General features: G+C 40.5%; 1 protein-coding gene across 2 annotated transcripts in view; it reads right to left on the reverse strand.

Annotated features, from left to right (window-relative positions):
* Positions 1-227: 227 nt before the first annotated feature.
* tbc1d22b (TBC1 domain family, member 22B) overlaps positions 228-26,593 on the reverse strand; it is a 125,310-nt gene continuing 98,944 nt past the window's right edge. For both annotated transcript variants that reach the window (XM_056464028.1, XM_056464027.1), the window contains 2 exons: positions 21,450-21,545; positions 228-6,237 (listed from right to left, as the gene is read on the reverse strand). In XM_056464028.1, the coding sequence (XP_056320003.1) occupies positions 6,109-6,237; positions 21,450-21,545 (225 nt within the window). In that variant the 3' untranslated portion in view covers positions 228-6,108. The remainder of the gene's footprint in view (positions 6,238-21,449; positions 21,546-26,593) is intronic.

Raw genomic sequence — 26,593 nt, forward strand, 5'->3', positions numbered from 1 at the left:
ATCGGCTTCCAAAGTGTTCTAAAGTCTATAGGCCTAAATTTCTATATCGGTGCATCCCAATACTTTTTAAAGTAAGTTTGCAGTAATTGATTAAAAATTAAAGTTGATGTTAATGTTGAATATATACAGTTGAACTCAAAATGATTAGCCTATTTGACCTTAAAATGGCTTTTAAAAAATTAGAAACTGCTTTTATTCTAACCAAAAAAAAATAACAAATAAGACTTTCTCAAGAAGAAAAAATATTATCAGACATACTGTGAAAATTTCCTTGCTCTGTTAAACATCATTTGGGAAATATTTAATAAAAAAGATAAAAAAAAATTCTAAGGGGGGCTAATAATTCTGACTTCAACTGTATATAACTATTTTTTTAAAGAAATGCTGTTCACATTATTGACTCTGTTTATGATCCAAAAAATGCAATCTTAGTGAGCCTTTTAAAAGCTTTACCAATTCCATATTTTAGAACAGTATTGTACACAGCAAGCTAGGTGTACTAGTTTAGTACAGACATAACTAGCTATGTTTCCATCCCAAAGATGCGAATTAGACTTGCAGTACGAGCAAAATTGGAATATTACATAAAACATTTGCGTATACAGCATTGTTTGAGTTGAAGAGAACAAAATAGTCATGTCCTCATAAACCAATTCAATGTTGTAACACCTAATGCCGAGTTCAGACTGCATGATTTTAGCCTCAATTTTAAGTCGCCGACAGGTTTTGAGAAATCACAAATGGCTAAAATCACAGGCAAATCTGTGCTCATTCACGAAAGTGACAATCACACAGTGTGAACTATCAAAGACACGATCTGACAGAATCGCCGATGAGTCGCCAACACCCGTCAGATAATTGGCATGCTAAATATCTGGACCTGTCGGCGATTCAAAATCACGCTGTGTGAATTGTGATCTGATTGAAAATAACATCGGCGATTACCTACAGATACCTGGATTCAATGAGTCAAAGGCAAAATAGTCATGTCCTCATAAACCAGCTCAATGGTGTAATACCCAAGTCATATACAAGTTCTGTCCTTGTAAACCTCCAAAACCAGTACACACACACACACACACACACACACGCACACACGCACACACACACACGATTGTTGGTTTTGATGGTTTACAGGGACTCTCCAAAGCTGTAATGTATTTTATAAAGTAAAGACTGCTAATTATATGGCCCTACTGCACCCCTACCCCTAAACCCAATCCTCAAAAGAAACCTGTGGCAAAATTTAATTTAGTATTTAATTAACTGTGATCTTGACAAAATCATAGTTTGTTTTGGGGATTTACAGGGACACTCCAAAGACATAATGTATTTTATACCTGCTAATTATTTGACCCTACTGCACTCCTACCCCTAATGCCAACCCTAAAAGGAAACCCGTGGCAACATTTAATTTAGTATTTAATTATGATTTCGAATTACAAGGACATAACTAGATATGTTTCCATCCCAAAGATGCGAATAAGGCTTATGAGCAAAATTGGAATATCACATAAAACATTTGCAAATAAAGCACTGTTTGGATCCAATGCCTCAAAGAGAACAAAATAGTTTAATTCTGATAAACTGGTGATATCAAATATCAAAAAAGAACATTTGTATTTATATTATATATAATATTCTGCAGTAGGAGAAGCCAGTCTTGGCTTTTTTTCTTATATAGCAAATTACTAAAAGAAATATTAAAGAATAATTAAAGAAGACAAAATGCAATGAACATGTGGTGGCTTTAGGAGGCGTGAGATGCTCTTTGGGAGAGCAGACGCTCAATACAGTGCTGGAGGTAACAATACTGAACCACTTTGATGGCAGACTTTTGGCCGAGGGAATTTACAATGACCAAAACAACATTTCAGATAGTTTACAATAGGGTCAGTCTGCTGGTTTTTCCATTAACGCAGATCCATATCACAAATCATTGCTATCACATGAAGTGTTCAAATCAAAATAATTTTTGATAACCAAAAAGTTTTTAACATTTAATGTGATAGTCCAAAATGTGCGTAACAATAGGTGGACAGAAACATAGCTGTTAACTAGTTAGGGAATGTCTTTTTAAAAGGTTAGAGCAAACCAATCCAAAAATTTGGATCCTTAGTGATTTTAAGTGTCTTGCTCAGAATTATCATTTCACTTCATATGACCTCAATGTATCATCTGAAGCCATGGGTATTAAATTTGTTTTTCCTATAGGTTCATTTTGACTCAAAGTGCTGTCAGCCACTGCCTTGCACTTAAATAAATCAACAAGGGCCACGATTTCTTCTAAAAATCCCATATCTATTTGTAATGTATGTTTCATGTCTGACATGTACAGTACTGAGCAAAAGTCTTGTGTCACTAGTGCATTATTCTTTGAATGCATGCTCATTTTTAAGTGCCTAAATCTTTGAACAATGCTGTAGCTTTGCAGGTAGGTTGTTTGAAGCATCTTAGAGATGTTGCCAAAGTTCTTCTAGATTTAGTTGGTCTTGTGTTCTGTTTCTTCATGTCATTCCAGACAGACTGAATGTTAATCTGATCAGATCAGAACTCTGTATGGAGCACTGGCTTTCTTCAGACTCTTTGTGCAGACAATAATGCTACAGATTAATATGCTATAGAAAAAAAAATATTAATATTGACTTTTGCACAGGACTGTATGTTACATTTTGGATGGTCTGAGGATGAATAAACTGCACAATTTTAATTTTAAGTGAATTGTCCCATCACCATCCAAAGCTCAAGATCACCCTCAAGAGCATCTTACTGGTTAACACAGTAAAAATATACAGTAAGTGACATCAAGAAAAGTTTGAGGATGATGATGATGAATGGCGATGTGTTTGAAGAACGTAAATTGAGCCTGTTTTGATTTCATGTTGACTTAACCCAGTTTTAAAAGAATAACAGAATCATTAATACAATCGATTCAGACTTGTATGACATTCAAAAGACCACAACGTGAAGCAAGCAAGTCTCTCAGTTCACTCGATGTGTCTCATGAATAATTTCCGGCCCGTGTCCTCAGCAGGGTCAGCAAATCTCAACCCTCCATAACAACTCACCCTTTCATTAGCGTACTTTAAAAGGGGTGGAGAGCAAACTAATTATCTCCGGAGTGAATATCAGCTCATTAAAAGCATGGAAAAGCATAAACCTAAAGATGAGCAGGGAATGAGAAAAAAAACATTGCAGTTCACTTCAAAATAAGGAGTGCAGCACCGCAAACGCTTCATCAAAAATAGATTGTAACAGCAAGAGCGTATACGACTCAGGTGGTTTCAAATGTCACTGACGGATGAATGAGAACAGCGAGCTGACAAAATGTACATTATTCAAGCATTTAACATCAGCAAACTGAGCAGCGCTGAGCTAGAAGATCAACGCCATCAATTTTAACCAATTTTGACACCTTCTTTTAATCAATACACTCCATTTGCTTCAATAATTAAAGCAAAAAAGACACTCATTTAATTTATTATTCAGATTATCCATGCAGGGGGGTTTGGTCCAAGTTCTGCGAAATGATTAGAGATTACTTTTTTTTAATGGAAAAAATCAGCTTTTGATAGGTCCGAGATATATTCGGCATGCCGATTTATAAAGATCACGCATCTACTTTTGAAAGACTCTGAACTTGAACAATTAATCGTCAATCAAAAATAAGCAACCAGAGTGTGCCGAGAGGTGAAACTAGGGTTCAAAGGGAGATAATCAGATCAACTGCATCTGATTAGCATAAACATCTGCATAATTTGGGTTGCCCTGGGAGACTGAATATATACAGTGGGTACGGAAAGTGGGGTGGTTTTTAGCTGCAGAGACGAGATGACTGGTTTCAATCGAGGGAAAAATGAATGTGGCCAAGTACAGGCATATTCTGGACGAAAACTTTCTCCAGAGTGCTCAGGACCTCAGACTAGGCTGAAGGTTTACCTTCCAACAAGACAATAGACCCTTTCACACATACAGACCTTTCTGGAAAATTACCGGCAATTTTCCGGAAAGGTCTCTATGTGTGAACAGGCCCTTTTTGAAAATACCAGTAAATTTGTTCCGGTAATTTTCCAGAAAGAGAAGTTGTAACATTACTGGTAATTTGCCGGAAAGAGTGCGTTCACGTCAAGAACACTCTGACGTAAGAAGTCTACTTTAGCCAGAACACTCAGACGCATTCACATCCGTGATGTTTATGAAGATGAAAGCCTTTGAATATTTTTCCAGACACATTTAGCTGCTATTTGTTAGTCAGATAACGTTTCTATGTTGCTTCTTAACGCCATCTTTGTCAAAAAATATCAATAAATTGCCTATGATAAGCCGTGGTTTATGTACCTTCAAGCTCTGCGTCAGTTGTCTGACGCGTGTGCATGTGAAGCAGCCGGTGAGCGCAGCACACGCACATATTATGTACATCTCGATATGCGACAGTGTTTGTCCATTTGTTTTCATCGAAGTTGTTCACAATACTTATCCATCCACAGAATTTGTAATGTTGTCAAATGTTTACAAATACAAGCGCAGCTGTTTATAGGTCATTTCTGGTTAATAATGTCAGTATTTTGGAATGGATGTGTGAATGGTTTTTCTGGAAAAATTCTGTTACGTCTTTGCCTGTGTGAACAGCACTTTTTTAAATTTACCGGCAAAATCGTTCTGGAAATTTCCAGATATTTACCGGTATCACTGTGTGAAAGGGGCTAATGTCCCTAAGCACACAGCAAATATAATGAAGCATTGGCTTCACAACAACTCCATGACTGTTCTTGAATGGCCCAGCCAGAGCCCTGACTTAATCCCAATTGAGCATCTCTAGAGAGGACTAAAAACGGCTTTCCACCAGCATTTACCATCAAATCCAGGTGTGAAAAACTTGTTGCATCTTTACCAAAAAGACTCATAGCTGTATTAGATCAAAAGTGCTCTGAATACACAAGACTGTGTGATATTTTAGTTTTTCTTTTTGAATAAATCTGCAAAAATGTCAACAATTCTGTGTTTTTCTGTCAATATAGGCTGTTGTGTGTATATTAATGAGAATATATTATAAAATTTTAGCAAATGGCTGCAATATAACAGAGTGAAAAATGTAAGGGGGCCTAAATACTTTCCGTACCCACTGTACGTGCGAACGTCAGATGCCTTTTCACAGTGGTTTGAGATCTACTGCTCTCCGGCAGTATTTAAAAATCACAATTTTTTTTTCTTCCACACTTCAGTGAAAACCGAAAGCCTTCAGTCTGTCTCTTTAAGTCAGTGGGTTTCTTTCAACACAACTCCTGAGAGTCCCACGGTCTCGTACCCTGACCTCACATCACACCGATTCATTCTTTATAAAGCCATATAAATATTTCAGCTCAGTTTGACTCAGCCGTCTTCACCTCAGTAGTCGTCGAACGCTAATACTAAAGCTCTAAAAGTACCCATTTTCTAGGAAATAATTGTGCAAGAGCTTCATATACATACAAAGCCACTTAAAAAGATTAGTTGATTGTTAAAATTCACAGTCTAACAAACGTAAAAACCTGAAAGAAAAACCCAAACACTTCGCTCAGGCGGTTGCATATTGATTCTTCGAATCTGTAACGCTTGGCCGCGCGTCCCTTGAGAAATGACCCTTTATGGCTGCCATAGTTTCATGTATTGCAGAGCTTCAATAACACCGTCTCTGAGTGATTACGGACGGGAATCGACCCGTGTACCTGTGTGTGGTACAATCAATGTCGCAATGAGCAAAAGGGGCAGAGGAGATCACATTATGGTCTAATAACACAAAACACAAGACCATCGGCGGCGTGGGGAGAAAAAAATAAAAATCGAGAAAATAAAACAAGAGGTGGCTTCTCCACATCTGAGGTAACAAATGGATGAAGATAAACAAATGGCTCTTTCTGTTTTGAGTTTGATCCACTCAAATTTTCCTCATATTTTCCAGTAGATCCGTTTTGTTCTAGATCATGAATTATAAGAGATGACGACACAAATTCGACGTCATTTGAGAAAACTGGTGAGCTCCAATTCCACTGTCAGATTAAACAGAGCTGATCCCGTTGTTAAGTCAGATCATCGTCTCGGGTCGAGCTGTGGTCTGGTTTATGGGCTTTCTCATCTCTTGTAGTGGCTTGGAGCATCGGCGAACATGTATTTGAGTCTGTAGGCCTCTGCTAGAAGCAAACCCACCTCTTCGTTGCCCCAGTGTATTGTAGGAAGGTTCTGCAGGAGCATTAGCAGACTCTGAAAAGACAAAGCACATTTCAGTGGATCATTCAACGGCCTTTAAAAATCTGCAAGTAGCAGCCTTTGTCATAAAAAAAGGAGCAGTTTCCCAGCCATTATATATTCTTTGAAAAGCATTTCTACTGTTCTCAACTGGAAATGCTTGTAATCACTGCATGATTACAAAGTGAGGATAATGTGATTCATGATTGGCGCAGCTCTTAGGTCGCTGCTTGTGTGTTTAGAGTGCATACATATGCGCGTGTGTGTATGTGTGTGGGCTTTCTACCACCTACAGCTGCTGTAAGTGCACAAGAGCAGATCTATTGTAATCAGCTTCACTCTGTGTAAGATCAGATCTTGGGTTCTTTGGTGTGGGAATTTCAGCACAGTAGCATGCGAGCTGAAAAAAGCATTGATTTTCGAGATGCTAACCGGAGCGCCTTCGAGCTTTGGAATAAAATATGATGCTCATCACAGCAGCCTATATATATTGATTGAACAGTCTGGAACTTAAATAAGAAGAAATTAAGGGAGCACTCACTGAATTTTACGGTTTCGTTATTTGCTTGCGTAAAACATGATTTTGGTTTTTGTTCTGTAAACTACTGACATTTGCATTCAAATTTAATATAAGTTATAAGTTAGTTGGCCACAATAACAAAAAAAAGGTGCCACCTTTGGGAGCGGTTTACATTTATTTTAGACAACACAATAATAATGATGTTCTAAATTCAGAAGAGTTAAATGAAAAGCTATAGTTGCATCCCAAATGGCACAGCATGCACTTATGTACTTTAAACTCACACACTGCATGGTTGAGTGTACATGTTGTCCAAAATGGAACTCTAGTGTTTGTTAATTAACCCTTGTGCACTGTTCAAATTTACTACCCTTTTGTTATGTTCGGGATGAAAACTTAAACTGAATTAAACTGCTGTAAAACTGCATCAGATAAGTATTTTTTTCAATTATAAATCTTTAAATCAACCTCAGTCCTGATCAAAACTACTAAACTGTTTAGAAAATTACAGGATTTTAACTCTTTAATTGGTGAATTCATAAATGTTGTGACAAAAAAACACACAAAATGACGTATTTTATATATAAAAAGTAATTGTGAACTGGATTTTTTAAACCTTTTATCATAGTCTTGTACATGTGAACGATTAGTAACAACATTGGCTTTGATGCATTGTTAGATTTTCATTTTTTTCTCCTAAATTTACTGTTGGGGGCTGTTTTTGGCCCATTGTCTTCCATTATAACCACCTTTGATAATGCATAAATACACAGTCTTTGTTTTTATTTACTCCCTGTAGTTCCAAGAGCTGAGATGCATATTTTGATTTTCTCAGACACATCAAGGTACAGTAAGTGCATAAAGGTCACTCTCACACACTCACAGACACACATACACACACTTTAATTTGCGGTTAGACTCCATATAAAGTTCAGAAACTAAGCATTTATGTGCACGGGCCTAAATAAAGGGTTAATGGTCAACTTTTGACTTACAAAAAATTGCACCTCTTCACAACAGGGAAAAACAAGCAACAACCAAAAAATTTTGACTATGGTGTCATGGCTTAGCAATCAAAAAATGTGATTATAATGGAGGTGAATAGGGCAAAAACAGCCACCAACAGAAAATTAGGGAGAAAAAAAATGAAAATTGTCAAAAACAATGCATCAAAAGCAATGTTGCTACACATATCCAAGACTTTGATAAAAGGTAAACAAAATCCAATCCACAATTACTTTTTATATTGAAAATACGTCATTTTTGTGTTTTTTTTCTACAAAAATCAGTGACATCATGTATTAATTTGGCAACTAAAGAGTTAAAATAGTGTAGTTTGTTAACCATTTAGTAGTTTTGATCAGCACTGAAGTTGACCAACAGATTCATGCAAAAAAAATTATAATCATTTATCTGATGAATTTTTGCAGCAGTTTAATTCAGTGGATGTTTTCATCCCAAACATAACAAAAGGGTAGTCAATTTGCCCAGAGTGTATCGTTGAGTTTTTAATTTTTTAATTCAAAGCATTTTCTTTAAATATGTGTCAAGATTAGATTTGTCACCAAAAATGATTTCGCTAGCTGAAACAGAGAAAGTAATGGCCAAATGTTGACTCAAAATGAAAACATCCCCAACAGTACATAAGAGTTGAAATGAACATGAAACATGAAAATTCTAAATGTTTCCCAGACGATGAGTAATGGTTGCCAAATAAGTGAAATACAAGACCAAACTACCAAATAGCACCTGTTATAAGTACAACCGCAATCACCATTGGAGCATAATCACTTATGTAGGAGAATTTTGCTTTCACAATCCAATATAAATATTCCAACCTTAGTGTCAAATAGCTCCGCCCTGTTCTCTACAATGAGCAAATCTGAAACTGTTGAGGGCATAAAGTTTCCATCCTCTGGGTATTTAAAGTGCACTTATTCTGTTTATAATAAAATAATATTTCAGTGTAAACGCGCAGTACACAAGTGTTTCCCAGCCACGTTCCTGGAGGACCACCAACACTGCATGTTTTGGACGTTTCCTTTGTCCGTCAAACTCATGACAGGTCTTTCAGTCTCTGCTAATGAGCTGATGATCTGAATCAGGTGTGTTTGGTTAAGAAGACATGGAAATGTGCAGAGCTGGTGGTCCTTCAGGAACGTGGCTGAGAAACAATGCACTACACCATGCCATTTTGTAGTATTAATAAGCAGTCGATTTGGGACGCACCTTATATTTGATGAAAAAACCCTGATTTTCAATCACAACAAACAAAAACATGTTACTCTGACAAACTATGCCTATGTGTCAGCATAGTGGCAGATTCAAACAAGGTTTCTGCAGGCTGTTTTTGTGTGAGTAGAAAAAAAAAAAGAATATATTTTTTTATGATTAGAAGCTGTTTTTATTTCCAGACTGTTGTGTTTAAACCCCGTATAAAAGCATTTTTGCATAATTAATTAGTTGTTATTCACTGAATGTCCACTATTGTCACCAAGTACAACGCTTTCTCAGTTCCCCTTCATATGGGAACTTCAACGTGTGTCTGTTATTAAACAGACTTTTGGGAGTGCTTTAGACGACCAATCACATCTGAAGATAAGAAAACGGGCCAATGAAATGCCAATTGAATTGGCGGAGCTTAGCTCCACAGCTGAAACTGATGAGCCAATTAGGGCTATATCAGTCGGCTGCTGGAGCCAGCTCATCAGAATTGTTGCTTCAGACCCGATCTGAGACTGAAGAACCCTTCTGCTGAGCTGACTTCCAACATTGAAGAAAGCATTATTCTCACCAGTGCGAGGGAAGACGTTCTAGCGGCGGTCGAGCTGGGTTTCCCGTCCCCTTGGCGTTTCGCTGGTGACCTGAAAGAGCAGTTTTTTTAAAAGAGCAGAATTCCCTAAGAGAGCACACGGTCGTGCAGCGCGTCTTTTTAAAGATGTCGTTTCGACCGTGCGTTTCTGGATGCGGTGGTTTCCTCTCCCCGGATGACAGGCACGAGTACTGCGTCACATGCTTGGGGGTCCAACATGTTGATGCGGTGCTCGCGGACAGTTCTTGCCCGCATTGCGATGGCTTGACTGTTGCGCAACTGAGGTCGCGGCGAGCTCTTTTATTAGGGCAAGTCACCCCTGCTGCTCCCCGCCAAGCGGTTAGCACTCGGGCAGGCCTGAGGGTTACAGTGGGGGCTTATCCGTCGCCTTCGGGCCCGCGGACCCCTCGCTCCTCGTCAGTGCGCTCTGTTTCTGCTTCGAGTGTTAGCGCTGGTCCATCCTCTGGGTTGGCCGCGCTCTCATTAGATGACACCGGGGACGTGATGTCCATCGCTGCATCGGAGGGCGGGCTGACATGCTCTGATGAAGATCCGGACCCCCTGCCACCCTCCGGGGTTGTCAGTGAGGTTTCGGATCTGGAATCGGACATGTTAGCCGTGTTATCCCGGGCTGCTTCGGCCGTGGGACTGGAGATGGCTTGTCCCCCAGAACCGTGGCCGGACCGCTTAGATGGGTGTTACGTGGGGGTGAAGAAGGCGAAGCCTTTTAGACCCCCCCCCGTCCCCTTCTTCCCGGAGGTACACAGAGAGCTCACGCAGGCATGGAGGGCACCTTTTTCTGCCCGGTCCTCGTGCGCTCCCGCTCTCACCTCCCTCGATGACGGAGCGGCCAGGGGTTATGAGGCGATTCCCCAGGCGGAGCGTGCTCTGTCCGCAGAGCTGCTCCACTCGGAGAGGTCCGCCCTCACTCCCTTCCAAAGCGTGCAGGTTATCTGAGTCTCTCACGGCCAGAGCCTGCACTGCTGCGGGCCAGGCCACCTCCGCTCTGCACGCTATGGCCACCTATCAACGCTACCAAGCCGAGAAGCTGGCCAAGATGCAGGAGGGCGGTTCTCCCCCAGGCTTGCTGCATGAGCTCCGCACGGCAACCGATTATGCTCTCATGACTATTAAATCGGCTGCTCGTGCCCTGGGGAAGACGATGGCCACATTAGTGGTCCAGGAATGCCACCCCTGGCTGAGCTTGGCGATATGAGAGACGTTGACAAAGCTTGCTTTCTTAACGCTCCCGTATCCCAGGCTGGCCTTTTCGGCGACACCGTCGGGGAGTTCACCCAGGAATTCTCCGCGGTGAAAAGCAGTCCAAGGCGAGGGGTGAGGTCATCTATCAGCGGGCTCGAAAAACTGCTCCTCCCGCTGCCCCTTCCGCTGCGGTTGCTCTTCGCCGAGGGCGTCCACCCGCGGCTTCATCTGCTCCGCTTTCGCTGCCCGCTCCGGCCAGGCGGCAATGCCGAGCCTCCCGCGGGACTGCAACGCCCCCGCCCCAGGGCGCCGCTAAGTCCAGTAAACGGACCGCGAAGCGTTCCTGGGACGGGCCATTCGGAAAAGAGGGGACCTGCTCTTTCCTCGGTGGGGGGCCGAGGATTATTAATCAGTCCACAACGACTTTAAACTCCTCGCTGCCGGCCCCTGGGCTGGAGGCAACCAAATTTCCTAAAGAGCAGTTTCCTCTCTCTCCGGATGCGCGAGCCCGAGTACTGCCAGTCTGGGACGCTCCGCCTTTCAGCTCGCAGCACCGGGACCCTTCGCCTCAGGCCCTCAGAGTGCAGCAGGACGGACTCCTTTCTCTCACTCTGGCCTCACCGCGGGATCCAGGGAGGAAGGTAAGAGAAATTCTCTTATTTTCAGCTCTTCCCCGGGACGCACCGCTTCCCGGGATGAGCACTCCCATCCCGAGCTGCCCCTCCGCTGGCACGTCAGTGATCGCTCCGATGGTGCCATTAGCGCGCGCTCTGCCAGCCTGGTTAGCGCTGCCCAGCGCATCGCGGTGGCTCATACGGACGGTCAGACTCGGCTATGCGATTCAGTTCGCTATTCGCCCTCCCAAGTTCACGGGTGTCCTTTTCACGAGGGTGATCCCCGTGAGCGCCCCTGTCTTGCGAGAGGAGATTGCGGTCCTCCTGGCGAAGGACGCAATCGAGCAGGTCCCTCCAGCCGAGATGGAGTCCGGGTTCTACAGCCCGTATTTCATCGTGCCCAAAAAGAGCGGGGGGTTAAGACCAATCCTAGATCTGCGCAGACTGAACTGTCATTTACACTAAATGCTTTCAGAATGCTTACGCAGAAACGCTTGCTTCAGAGCGTCCGTCCACAAAATTGGTCTGCAGCCATAGACCTGAAGGACGCGTATTTTCATGTCTCTTTTCTTCCACGCCACCGCCCTTTTCTCCGGTTTGCGTTCGAAGGACGAGCGTGGCAGTACAAAGTCCTCCCCTTCGGGCTCTCTCTGTCTCCGCGGGCTTTCACCAAGCTCGCGGAGGGTGCTCTGCGCCACTGCGGCTTGCGGGCATCCGCACACTCAACTATCTCGATGACTGGCTCATTCTAGCCTCCTCTCGCGATCAGTTGATTATGCACAGAGTCAAAGTGCTTCGGCACCTCGACCAGTTGGGGTTTCAGGTCAACCGAGAGAAGAGCAAACTTTGCCCTGTGCAGAGGATCTCTTACCTCGGGCTGGAGCTGGATTCGGTTGCTATGGTTGCGCGCCTCTCCGAGGAGCGCGCCAGGCTAATGCTTTCCTGTGTAACGAGCTCCACAGGAAAATAGTGGTCCCACTGAAATGTTTTCAGAGGCTCCTGGGGCATATGGCATCCGCAGCCGCGATCTCGCCGCTCGGTTTGCTTCATATGAGACCACTTCAGCGTTGGCTTCGCGATCGAGTCCCCAGACGGGCATGGCGCGCGGGTACGCACCGGGTGAACATCACTCTGCTGTGTCTCCGCACCCTCAGCCCCTGGACGGATCTGGCTTTTCTACGGGCCGGAGTGCCCCTAGGGCTAGTATCCAGGCATGTTGTCGTAATGACACATGCCTCCAGCACGGGCTGGGGGGCCGTGTGCAACGAGCATGCAGCCGTAGGTTCGTGGTCCGGACCCCGCCTGCATTGGCATATCAACTGCCTGGAGCTGTTGGCAGTGTATCTGGCTCTCCGCCGCTTTTTTCCGGTGTTGGAGCAGAAACACATGCTGGTCAGGACGGACAGCATGGCGGCGGTGGCTTATATCAACCATTGGAGGGTATGCGCTCTCGCCGCATGCCTCAGCTCGCTCGCCGTCTGCTCCTTTGGAGTCACACGCAGCTGAAATCACTGTGTGCCATTCACATCCCGGGCGAGCTCAACCGTGCAGCCGATGCGCTCTCACGGCAGCTAGTGTCGAGGAGTGTGGAGACTCCACCCCGATTCGGTCCAGCTGATATGGGCGCGCTTTGGGGAAGCCCAGATCGATCTGTTGCTTCCACCGAGAACGCACATTGCCAGCTGTTTTATTCCCTGACCGAGGCCCCCCTCGGCACGGATGCACTGGCTCACAGCTGGCCATCGGGCACGCGCAAATATGCGTTTCCCCCAGTGAGCCTAATCACACAAACTTTGTGCAAAGTCAGGGAGGACGAGGAGCAGGTCTTGTTTGTTGCGCCCCTCTGGCCCAACCGGACCTGGGTTTCGGAGCTCACACTCCTCGCGGCGGCCCCTCCTTGGCGCATTCCCCTAAGGGAGGACCTCCTCTCTCAGGGACGGGGCACCATCTGGCACCCACGCCCAGATCTCTGGAACCTCCACGTGTGGTCCATAGACGGAGCGCGGAGGACTTTGGTGACTTACCGCCCGCGGTACTTAACACCATCACTCAGGCTAGAGCACCCTCTACGAGGCATGCCTACGCCCTGAAGTGGAGTCTATTCTCTGAGTGGTGCGCTTCTCCCCGAGAAGACCCCCGAACTTGCCAGATTAGCATTGTGTTATCCTTCCTTCAGGATAAGCTGGAGCGTAGGCTGTCACCCTCCACACTGAAGGTTTACGTGGCGGCATCTCCGCTCATCATGACGCGGTGGATGGCAACACGCTCGGGAAGCATGATCTAATCATCCGATTCCTCAGAGGCGCGCGGCGATTAAATCCATCCCGCCCCCCCTCTCATGCCCTCTTGGATCTCTCTTTAGTCCTGGTGGCTGCAGAGAGATCTGTTTTAGCCACTCGATTCTGTATTCTGTCATTATGACAGCTCTGCTGATCGCATTGGCGCCATTCAAGAGAGTTGGGGATCTGGAGGCATTTTCGGTCAGCGAATCGTGCCTTGAATTCGGGCCGGGTTACTCTCACGTTGTCCTGAGACCCCGACCTGGCTATGTGCCCAAGGTTCCTACCACCCCATTTATAGATCAGGTGGTGAACCTGCAAGCGCTGCCTGCGGAGGAGGCAGGCTCAGCCCACTCACTGCTTTGTCCCGTTCGCGCTTTGCGCCTTTACGTGGAACGAACGCAAAATGTAAGATCATGTGAACAGCTCTTTATCTGTTATGGTGGCCGGCAGAAGGGAAGTGCCGTGTCAAAACAGAGGTTGGCCCACTGGTTAGTTGATGCCATCGCCCTCGCTTATCAATGCCAGGGCGAGCCGCGCCCTCCTAACGTGAGAGCGCACTCCACTAGAGGTGTCGCTTCCTCATTGGCGTTAGCACGCGGCGCCTCTCTCACAGATATCTGCAGAGCTGCGGGTTGGGCGACACCTAACACATTTGCAAGGTTTTATAACCTCCGAGTGGAGCCGTTTTCTCCCGGTTATTGGGAAATCCCAATCAATCGGGGGAGAATTAAGCTCGGTGTCACAAACGCTTGCTGCGCCAGGCTCCCTAAACCGGAGATGCGTGCGCTTTTTCCTATTCTACTAGTAAGTTCCCTTCCCAGGCGAACCCTAGAGAATTCCTCCGAGGCCCCCAGCATCGACTCAGCGGAGGAGTCGAGTGCATGGCTCAGTGTGCGGTTGGTATGCCCATTAGGTCTACACGCATATTGAGGATCGGTGCCAGCTATGTGCATCCCCATTTGGTGATGTCATATGCATTATTACCACGGTGTGTTCTCCCTTATTAGGCGGTCCCGTGTCTTCCCTAAACCGCTAACCAGCTTATCATATGTAGCACTCCCCCTCATTAGGGCTAGTCCATATGTCTCCTTACCATCAGGTCTCCCCTTTTAGGGTAGCAGGTGGTCTCCGCTGCGTCCTCCCCCTTCGGGGACTGGCACGCTTTCCCAACGTACTGTCGTATTTCCAAAATCCCTAGTCTATATTAGCTAGGTAAAAGCACACTTACGACCCCCGATTTAAAACTTTTATTCCCATGTAATGGTAATATGTTGGGCCTAGGGGACGTTGGAAGGTTGCGCTCTTGGTGATGTCAGTGCGCTCACGCTTTGGCTTGGCAAACTACACATCAGGGACGCGACAGGCTTAGCTGCTGTGGCGCTTTCCATACAGTCTCCCAAAAGTCTGTTTAATAACAGACACACGTTGAAGTTCCCATATGAAGGGGAACGTCCTGGTTACGTACGTAACCCACGTTCCCCGAATAGGGAACGGAGACGTGTGTCTCCACTGCCACAGCACCTGAGTCTCCAGCTGGGAGCTGAGCGATCGGCTCTTCAGCAGGCAAATTCTGATGAGCTGGCTCCAGCAGCCGACTGATATAGCCCTAATTGGCTCATCAGTTTCAGCTGTGGAGCTAAGCTCCGCCAATTCAATTGGCATTTCATTGGCCCGTTTTCTTATCTTCAGATGTGATTGGTCGTCTAAAGCACTCCCAAAAGTCTGTTTAATAACAGACACACGTCTCCGTTCCCTATTCGGGGAACGTGGGTTACGTACGTAACCAGGACGTTCTATATATTGCTGCATCAAGAGACAGACATTAGATTAAATTACAGACATTTAACCTGGTTACATTTACTTAAAACCACTGCTGCTTTAACAAGACAATGGTTTGATTTTGTTTTGTGCGATTTATCAGCGCTGAACCATCTGAAGCACAGGTGTCTTTGTTCAATTCTCCGGCACAACAATGCAGTAAACAGAAGCTCAATTATCAGTAAATAATGGAGAAACACCTCAGTAATTTATTTAGAAATTAAATCCAGATGGGACATTTGCAGTCTTTGTATAGCGTAAATTAATTACCGTCAAAGCTCAACAAGTCTGAAATATTACCCAGAAGCAGAACTCTCTCTGAATGTGCTCTTGTATTTGCAGGTAAAGCAGCAGACGACTGTGGCAACATGAAAGCTTTTGATGTTTGCTGGAAAACTCACAGGATTTTGACATTGAAAAACAATAGAGTGGGGAGGAGAAATGAAATAATTAATATTGCATGATTCATATTAGGGCAGCACGGTGGCGCAGCGGGTACAATCGCCTCACAGCAAGAAGATCGCTGGTTCGAGCCTCGACTAGGTCAGTTGGCATTTCTGTGTGGAGTTTGTATGTTCTCCCCGAGTTCGCCTGGGTTTCCTCCGGGTGCTCAGGTTTCCCCCACAAGTCCAAAAAACATGCTGTATAGGTGAATTGGGTAAGCTAAATTGTCCGTAGTGTATGTGTGTTAATGAGAGTGTATGGGTGTTTCCCAGTGATGGGTTGCAGCTGGAAGGGCATCCGCTGCGTAAAACTGCTGGATAAGTTGGCGGTTCATTCTGCTGTGGCGACCACAGATTAATAAAAGGACCGCCAACTTATCCAGCATTTGTTTTACACAGTGGATGCCCTTTCAGCTGCAACCCATCTCTGGGAAATGAATGATTCATATTTTAAAAAATAATAATATGTTCTCTTTGTTTTGATATTTAACATTTATGAAACACGTGAGGTGACTGTGGATTTATAAACAAATGTTTTTCTTAGAATAATAATGCAATTATTTTATTTGTACTTTTAATTATTAATAATAATAATAATAATAATAATAATAATAATAATAATAATAATAATAAATCATTATAAAATTTAATTATTTAATAATTTTTAATCGTTTAATCAGAATACTAATATAAAAACGTAAAAATAATTTTATACTTGAAAAAAGTATATAAATACTTTTAATATGTCATAATTTATTAATAGTTTATTATTATTTATGTAGTTATATTAGCATTATGATTAAATGATTATTGCCTAAATAATATCATAATAATATAACTTAATAATTTAATTATTATATATAATTATTTAATTATAAATAATATAATAATATTATTTAATTGTTTAATTATCTAATCATAATACTAATACAACTTCATTAAAATGATATACTATTAATATATTATGACATATTAATAGTATATTATATTATTTTTAACAGCTACATTAGCATTATGATAAAATAATTAAATTATTAAATTATATGATTATAATATAACTTAATTTAATTATTATATATAATCATTCTGTTAATCATTCTATAATTTTATATACAATATAACAATATGATTTAATCTTATAATTATTTAATCATAATGCTAATATAGCTACATTAAAAACTATATACTATTAATATGTCATAATACATTAATCTTTGAAATCAAATAAGGAATCAAAGTGATCATGTAAAACATCATTTAAGACTAAAATATTTCATTTCAGTCTTACAATCTAGCCTATTTTAGTCTTACCGCCCATTCACACGGAGTGTCAGCGTCAACGCTTCCCATTCACTTTAAATGGGTGACATCAAGTGTTGCCAAACTACATTGTGGATCCGTTGGCGCCGCTTCAGTGGCGATGCTCGCTGCAGAAGTTGGGAACTTCTTAACTTTTCAACCGCCAACGGATGAGTCAGCCAATCAGATCGCTGTATTCAAATACACCAGCTCAGACAACAATCGATTGCAGACTAATTTCATTGGCTGACGCTGCTTTGACGATCGTGTCAGCCCCAACTTCAGACAGACCCTCTTTCAAGCGTTAACGCTGAAGCCCCATGTGAATCGGGCGTAAATATACAGTAATAATAGTGGTGCCTCATTTCAAAGGATGCATCCTCCGAAGGATGCAGACTTCAAAGGTGAGTCCTTCGAAGTCCACACAAGCCGAACCGAGCATTTTGAAATGAGACGATCTAGCCTACAGAGGACAGATCTCGTCAACTAGCAACCGTAACAGCTGATGTTAATAAGCGTTAATAAAATTTCCGACGACTTTTTTTCAGAGTGATTTTGAGACTTATTTTAAGCGATCTGAAGGCAAAGCTAGGTTTACAAAAGCTGGAAATAGAATTCCTTAGATCTATACATGTACACATAAAAATGTAAACTGTCTATAAAATCCCTTTTTAGTAAGACACGCTATACTCTTTTTGTTTTTAACATGCGTTTAGATATCAAAGTACAATAAACCTATTTTATACATTTAAACTGGAGTTTTCTTTTAAAAACGTAATGCTGTTATTAGCGCGTGATGAATTTTGGGACGTTCAAGGCCACAAAGAATCCACCGGTGGTGTACTTCACTACATGGGAAACGAAGGAAACATTTGGAGGCTGCATTTGAAGGAGCCTTCAATTTTTTTTTAAATAAGACAGCCATTATCGTGTGCCCTTCGAATGTATCCTTTGGAGGATGCAGCCTCTGAAATGAGACCGCTACAGTGTAGAATAATAATTTTAATAATGTTTAAGAATAAAAAATATTTAATATCAAATGCAAAAATCTGTGAGTGATCATGTTAAAGTTCTTAAAATAATTAAGAATAAAAAATATTTTCTTACTTAAACCCCCCCCCATAAACATTATTAAAAGCAGCAGTTTGTGAAAGCAGCCAGGAACATCGGTAAACACGATCATGTGCACAACCATCAGTCCATAGAAGATTAAATGCGATTATTTAAATACATTGACAGTTGAAGTATAAACACATGCTCCAATAGCTGTTCATCAAACCCTTCTCTGCGTGACTTGACAATGAGGGAAATAATGAAGGGGAGAATGAGAGACGAGCTGATGCATGGAGGAGATCCCTCGAAAGCGAGCATGAAAGAGTGAGAATGAGGGTCGAATAACTGAACGCTCTGGTTTGGCGTCCGCTGAGGTGTGGTGAATCCACTGGCCTGTGAAATTCGCTTACAGCAGCGGCGGCTCCACTGGAGGGCCAATTACTGCAATAGTCTCAGGGTAAATGACGACTGCGACACTTCGCAATGATGCATGCATGTGTGGGATGCGGCGCACATGTAGACATTCCCACGTATACAGTGATAGTGTTGTTGAAAGATCAATTAGCAATGTACTGATCTTGATTTTTCACTTTCAATTCCAACTGTTAATTTTTTTTACAAGCAAATAGACTAGAAAACTGCAATTTCCAATTATTTTTTCTCTTTTTTATGAAGCTAAATACAGAAAAAATTCATATAAGCAGCATTAGGAACACATTCAGTTTATCATATCTTGAAAAAAATCTAGTAAAATAGTATGTACTGCAATCACAGTGAAGACAAAATAAATCAGTTATTAGAAATAAGTTATTAAAACTATAATGTTTATTTTTGTGTAAAAAAAAAAAAGCTTCTTTCTGATTAAACAGAAATTGTAGTACCCAGAATAGCGAAGTCTACTAAAGGAGGTCAAGCCTTTTCATTCATGGCTCCTAAACTCTGGAATAACCTTTCTGATAATGTCTGAGGCTCAGACACACTCTCGTAGTTGAAAACTAGATTAAAAACTAGATCTCTTTAGTAAAGCATACACACAATGCATCACATAATGGTATGATGCATGAGTATGCTCCAGGTGAGTGGCTTTGACAAACCACCTGTAAGACACACTCCTCCTGCCTTAATGAACCAGATATTTTAGAAATACTCATATGCCTTACAAGTTTGTTTACTCATACTCATATGCCTTGCATAGCACTTGATTTTCACGTGGACATTTTTAATATCTCCTTTAAATACATTATGAACAGCAGTTAGACTAATTATTTTCTACCCATTTCTTTTCTTTACTATTTCCACCTGGGGATACTCATCCCAAGGCCTCTAGAGATTGTTCAGTGCCTTTGATGGGATCCAAGACCTGTGAAAAGATGATGGCAACCATCAAGGATCTCAAGGACAACACATACAAAGTGATGATGCCAACCAGAGGACTCTGAGAACAACACATACAAAGAGATGGTGCCAACTAGGGATGCAACGATTATAGATTTTGGTTGCTCGATTATAGTCTGAGAAATAATCGTGGTTATCACGATTATTATGCATTAATTAATTTCAAAACGCTACTAGTTTAGAGATCACATGAAAACTCCTTATATTTTAAAGTGTTATTTATTGATGCTCAGTAGCTAAATTTTACAGCACAAATAAATGATAAAAAAATCTCTTTGAACTTAAAAATAAGTGATAAAATGTTTTTGGCATTTAAACAAGTAATTTAACACTTAAATAAATGAAAGAACAATGAATGAATAAATACATAAAAATAAGAAAGAATAAAAAATAGTATTATATATAGTCTAAATCTAAGCATCATATTAGCTAAGTATTTCCCTTTTAAAGAGAACAAATGTAGTCAAAGGCCGCTGAACCTCCGTCTGAAAGGCAATTTATAACTAACAAACTATATTATAAAATAGTTTAGTACTTTTCATTTAGTATTTTTTCTCTTCGGAGTAGAAATGTGTATATTCCATACAATGTATGAAGCTGAACGGTTAGTTATGACTCAAGGCGCGCTCATGGCATTCTATCAACTGAGTGTGCCTAGAAAGCATAAGCGTCCCTTATGCACGTCCCTCCCAATATGTGCGCAAGAAAAGAAATAATGAAATAAGCCTCAGTTTCCTGTTGTTAGCTGACAGGAGTGGCACCTGGGGTGGTTTTCTGATGTTGTAGCCCATCTGCTTCAAGGTTCGATGTTGTTATTTGAGTTACTGTTGCCTTTCTGTCAGCTGGAACCAGTCTGGCCATTCTCCTCTGACCGCTGGCATCAATGAGGCATTTGTGCCCACAGAACTGCTGCTCACTGGACATTTTCTCTTTTTCAGACCATTCTCTGTAAACCCTAGAGATGGCTGTGCGTGAAAATCCTAGATAGATCAGCAGTTTCTGAAATACTCAGATCAGCCCGTCTGGCACCAACAACCATGCCACGTTCAAAGTCACTTAAATCAACCTTCTTTCTTATTCTGATGCTTGGTTTGAACTGCAGCAGATTGTCTTGATCATTACTACACGCCTAAATGCACGGGGTTGCTGCCATATGATTGGTTGATTATAAATTTGCGTTAACAAGCAGTTGGACAGGTGTACCTAATAAAGTGGCCAGTGAGTGTATATACACACTTTCCAAAATATACACAACACCTTTAATTTCTGATATTGACTGTAATGTAAACAACATGCCCTTTTTGTAAAGCTGCTTTGGAACAATAATTATTGTGAAAAGTCCTATACAGACAAGCTTGAATTGAATTATGCCTAATTTTCTTTTCAACATTAAAACAAGAACTAAGAAGAAATATTAATAATATTAATAATAAATTAAATAATAAAAAAATGCTAAATGGCACAATTTATTACAATGAAACTTATAAATATATATATTTATTTGTTTATATCTAGGCCAGTGAAAATTGTGGCAAGGCAAGTGAACAATTGGACTTACCAGAGAAGAAGTAATTTAAAACAGAGTCTTTAACGCTTGCAAAAGATAAAATGCATAAATACTGTCATTTGAATTGATGCTGTGGAAACATTTCCCAGAGGTATTGAAAGCAGTACATCAATATTTTGAGGCATCATATCAAAGTAAATAGAAATTCCAGTATCGTGACGACCCTAACTGATAGAGCCCAGCAGCTGTAATAAGCCTGGCGTGAAGGAAAGTATCTGTACCTGAAAGTCCAGCATGGAGAGAATCTCTTTGCGCCATTTGATGAGGAAAGCGGCGCAGACGTAGAGGTGGAAATGGGAGAATCCTTCAGACTCGGCCTGCGGACACACACACACTCGCATGAGCAAGTAGTCATTAAGCAGATGATTATCCAAAGTGACAAACAGCACACTACTTAGAGAGAAAACCCCTGAGGTTAAGTGCCATTCTCAAAGGGCAAAATAAAGAGGTTTGCTCCTGCAGGGATTGAACCAGCAACCTTCCAGTTACCAGTCTAGAGCTTTAAAGCAGACGTTCACCAAAAATAAAACATTCTGTCATCATTTTCTCACCCTAGAGTTGTTACAAAATCATGCAAGTATGGTTCATTTTAAAGGTTATCTTCATATCTGCACTCAGAAACTGCTTGTTCAAATTACTTATTTTCTTGAGATTTTTTAGGGACAACTTAATTGTTTTATGTTGAATCCACTTACATTTTTAAGGCGAGTTAATCGTTTTGTGTTGGAACAACTTGAATGCATTTTATGGAACCCTAAATGATTTAATAGTTAATGTGTTAATTAATGTGCTATAGCTGACTGTGATTTTTATGACTTCAAAAAAATAATAAATAAAAATATTGCACTACTCTTGGCAAGCTGATTCAAAGCAATATGGATAAAAATATATATTTCACACATTTTTTTTTCTTATAAAAGCAGTTTATGATGTCCAATCTGGTGAGAAGAGATAAAAACATGAATGTGTCATAAAAGTACATGCCATATGTTCATGTATGTTATATTTAGAGTCCTTGAATTCATAACGTTGATATATACCATTATGGATCTTGTTTTGACCAAAGCTGGCTATTTCTGAACATTGAGATTAATATAGATGAGATATGAAAGACATAAAGCTATAGATTATAATAATTACACAGTAATTCTAGCTGAAAGCTGTTCCTCATTATTGTCTAAAATGAAAATTCGATTTTTTTTTCATAAAATAAAATAAGATAAAGGGTTTAATAACTATTATAGAGGTAGTAAGTAAAGGTTTAAAACCATTATATTACCCTTGCTTATATTTAACTATTTAAATTCTATTATTGAACTTTAAAATTAAAATTGTAAATCTGTGTGATCATGACAACATTTTGGAAAAGCTTTAAGACCAAATTCATTGTTTTTAAAAACAACATATAACCACAACAACACAAAATAATTAAAAATAAAATGACATTAACTCACATGGGGCTTTAGCGTCAAGGCTTGATAGAGAGCGTGTCTGAACATGAGGCTGACTTGATCGTCATAGCAGCGTCAGCCAATGAAAATAGTCTGCAATCGGCTACTGTCTGAGACGGGGTATTTGCATAAAGAGATCTGATTGGCTGGCGCTTCTGCTGGCGCTTGAAAAGTTGAGAAATTCTCAACTTCTGCAGCGAACAATGCCGCTGAAGCAAGTCATGTGTATTTATATAGCGCATTTATTTTGTATGATCATATCCCTAAAGTGCTTCACGATCATGAGGGGGTCTCTCCACACTCCCACCAGTGTGCAGCATCCACTTGGATGATGCGACGGCAGCCACAGGACAATGGCACCAGTGTGCTCACCACACACCAGCTATAGGGGAAGTGGAGAGACAGTGATAGAGCCAATTCGGTGGATGGGGATGATTGGGAGGCCATGATGAGTAAGGGTAAGGGCTGATAGACATTATTTGGCCAGAACACTGGGGTTACACCCCTACTCTTTACGAGAAGTGCCATGGTATTTTTAATGACCACAGAAAGTCAGGATATAGTCAGACAATATAGTGTCCCCTTCACTTTACTGGGGCATTAGGACTTACACAGACCCCAGGCTGAGTGCCCCCTGCTGGCCTCACAAACACCACTTCCAACAGCAACCTAGTTTTTTCCATTTGGTCTCCCATCCAGGTACTGACCAGGCTCTTTAATAATATTATTAATGTTTAAAACGAACTTATAAAATATGTGATGGTGGTTGTGATTATTGTAAAAAATTTAATAAAATAAAAACTATTTAAAGCTAAACATGTTTGTTAAATGCGGTGACACAGTGGCTTAGTGGTTAGCACTATTGCCTCACAGCAAGAAGGTCGCTGGTTCGAATTCCGGATGGGTCAGTTGGCATTTCTGTGTGGAGTTTGCATGTTCACCTCGTGCTGGCATGGGTTTCCTCCGGGTGCACCGGTTTTCCCAAAGACAATGCGATATAGGTGAATTGGGTAAACTAAACTGACCGTAGCGTATGTGTGTGAATGAGTGTGCATGGATGTTTCCTAGTACTGGGTTGCAGCTGGAAGGCCATCTGCAGCATGAAACATATTCTGGATAAGTTGGCAGTTCATTCCGCTGTGGTGACCTCTGATGAATAAAGGGATTAAGCCTAAGGAAACTAACCGAACGTTAGTTAAATATCAAATTATCCATATAATTCTAAATTAATTTCTATTTGTGTCAACATTCAGACAGAATGCTACAGAAGATTTCAAAAGACTTGATACATAAAGCATATAAAGTCAAATGAGCTAATCAGTTGATCATTCTTTCATGATACTTTTTGATCAACATTGTCAAAATGAATAGTTGCTGTACCTTTAGACCTGCACAAAAACAACAACAACTTCAGCCTTTGCATTTTCTTTTCCTCTCTAACCAATAAAAGCCTTATGAAGAAGCAGATAAAAGCTCTTCAACTCTTGACACGGGTCAGATATAAAACCCATTTCCCAATAAAAATAACTATAATTTCCTATATGCGATGACCTTGTTTTGCTAGCGATTCGCAAACAAATGCCTCCACGTTCACTCAGCCAGAAATAAAAAGAACTATTTACTTCCATCAGAAGTAATAAGAGATCTGAAACAGCACATATTATTGGTTAAATTATTCAGCTCCAGTCGAGCGCCTACACACAGAGCTCCTAATGTAGTTTTGCCATCTATCTAATTTATTGGATTGGGAATTAGGTCGTGTTAGTTATTCCCAGCGTATCTAAAGAAGACGCCACCCATTCGGCCTCTTCTCTCTCTGCTTGTGTTGCGTACATGCAGCCACTCGAGAGGTTATAAATAGCTTTGTTTACTTTGTTTCTGTTGCTCCCTCTTGAAGTGAGAAAAGAGAGGAGGAAACAGGAGAACGAGGAAGGAGGGGGAAAAGTTGAATTTCATTAAGACGCAGAGAAATTGCAAGAACCAGAAGCAATTTTAGAAGTGCATCCGTTTATTAGTTTTAAAATTATGAGATGTGTTGGTACAGAAGTGTATCTGGCTTTAAGTGTGAGGACGTATTATTATTCTTAAAGGTAACAAAAATTCTAGTAGATGAACTGCATAAAAAGTAAAAAAATAATAATTTAATTCTATGTGGGGGGAAGAAGACTCAAGGAAAAGACCAAGAAATTTTGACATTGCCAAGATCACTGCCAATTATTATTATTTTTTAGTTAAGAAGAAGAAGAAGAAGAAGAAGAAGAAGAAGAAGAAGAAGAAGAAGAAGAAGAAGAAGAAGAAGAAGAAGAAGAAGAAGAAGAAGAAGAAAAAGAAGAAGAAGAAGAAGAAGAAGAAGAAGAAGAATTAAAGCTGCAAGCAGTGATGAAAGGGACATCGCACCGGGGCTTACCACCGCCCCGTGGCCTCAGGATGACAGAGAAAAATGAACAATATTAATATAAGCTGATGTGTGTATATATATATATATATATATATATATATATATATATATATATATATATGTATGTATGTGTATATATATGTATGTATGTGTATATATATGTATGTATGTGTATATATATGTATGTATGTGTATATATATATATATATATATATATATATATATATATATATATATATATATATATATATATATATATATATATATACACACATATATATATACACATACATACATATATATACACATACATACATATATATACATACATACATACATACATACATATGTATATATATACATATGTATATATATATACATATATATACATACATACATATATATATATATATATATATATACATATATATATATACATATATATATATACATACATACATACATACATACATACATACATACATACATACATACATACATATATATATATATATATATATATATATATATATATATATATATATATATATACAATATATATATATATATATATATATATATATATATATATATATATATATATATATATATATATATATATATACATATATATATATATATATATATATATATATATATATATATATATATATATATATATATATATATATATATAACATGAAATTGATAACTTTTTGTCAACATGGCCTGATTATAATGTGACTCCAATTTGGTGAAAATTGGACAAATGTCCTAGGAGGAATTTGAAAAAGTATGTTTCTGAACAAATTCAAAATGGCAGACAGGAAGTTTTGACAATTATGACATACTGTATGTGGAGTCTGTGTTTTTGGCATCACCTAAAGAAAAATTGAGTCCAATTTCTTCAAAATTAGCATATGCAGTCAAAAGTAATTATCAAATTTTTAAGTTTCATTATTAATGGATAATGAATGTAAGAAATGTTTTAAATCATCACCCCATAGTGTGTGAAAACATCCCCAACAGCACACAAGGGTTAAAAGGAGGTGTACTCTTTTATATGCTGAGCACTGTAGGTTATGAAAACCCAGCTACTGATTGGAAGCATTAAGAGGACTGAAGACCAAGCAACAGAAGCAAGTAGCGTTCGTGATGAATTTTCCCTTTCGCAGAAACGCATTGGACGCGGCCAAGAGCTCCTCCTCAGTAATGAAGGAGATGCAGATCCTTTAAACCATCAGTCAGACATTAACGTGACTTTCCTTTTGTCTTCACAGCTCTTTTGCTCTCTCTCTCCTTCTTCATTTCCTTCACCCACATCTCTTTCATTCTGGTCTGAGCTCTTTGTGCGCCTCTAATTGATCTCGAGGAGCGAGTCTTTGTGCCAAACGTGCAATTACAGGAGCGACCTGATAAAGCAGCCCAGGAGAAGTTCAGGCTCCAGAAACACAAAACCCACTCATCTAATCAACTAGCGCTGGTCCGCTGAACATGCAACATGTGTCCGCTCGCT

The sequence above is a fragment of the Danio aesculapii genome, chromosome 8 (assembly GCF_903798145.1).
Source record: "Danio aesculapii chromosome 8, fDanAes4.1, whole genome shotgun sequence".
NCBI classification, from domain to species: domain Eukaryota; kingdom Metazoa; phylum Chordata; class Actinopteri; order Cypriniformes; family Danionidae; genus Danio; species Danio aesculapii.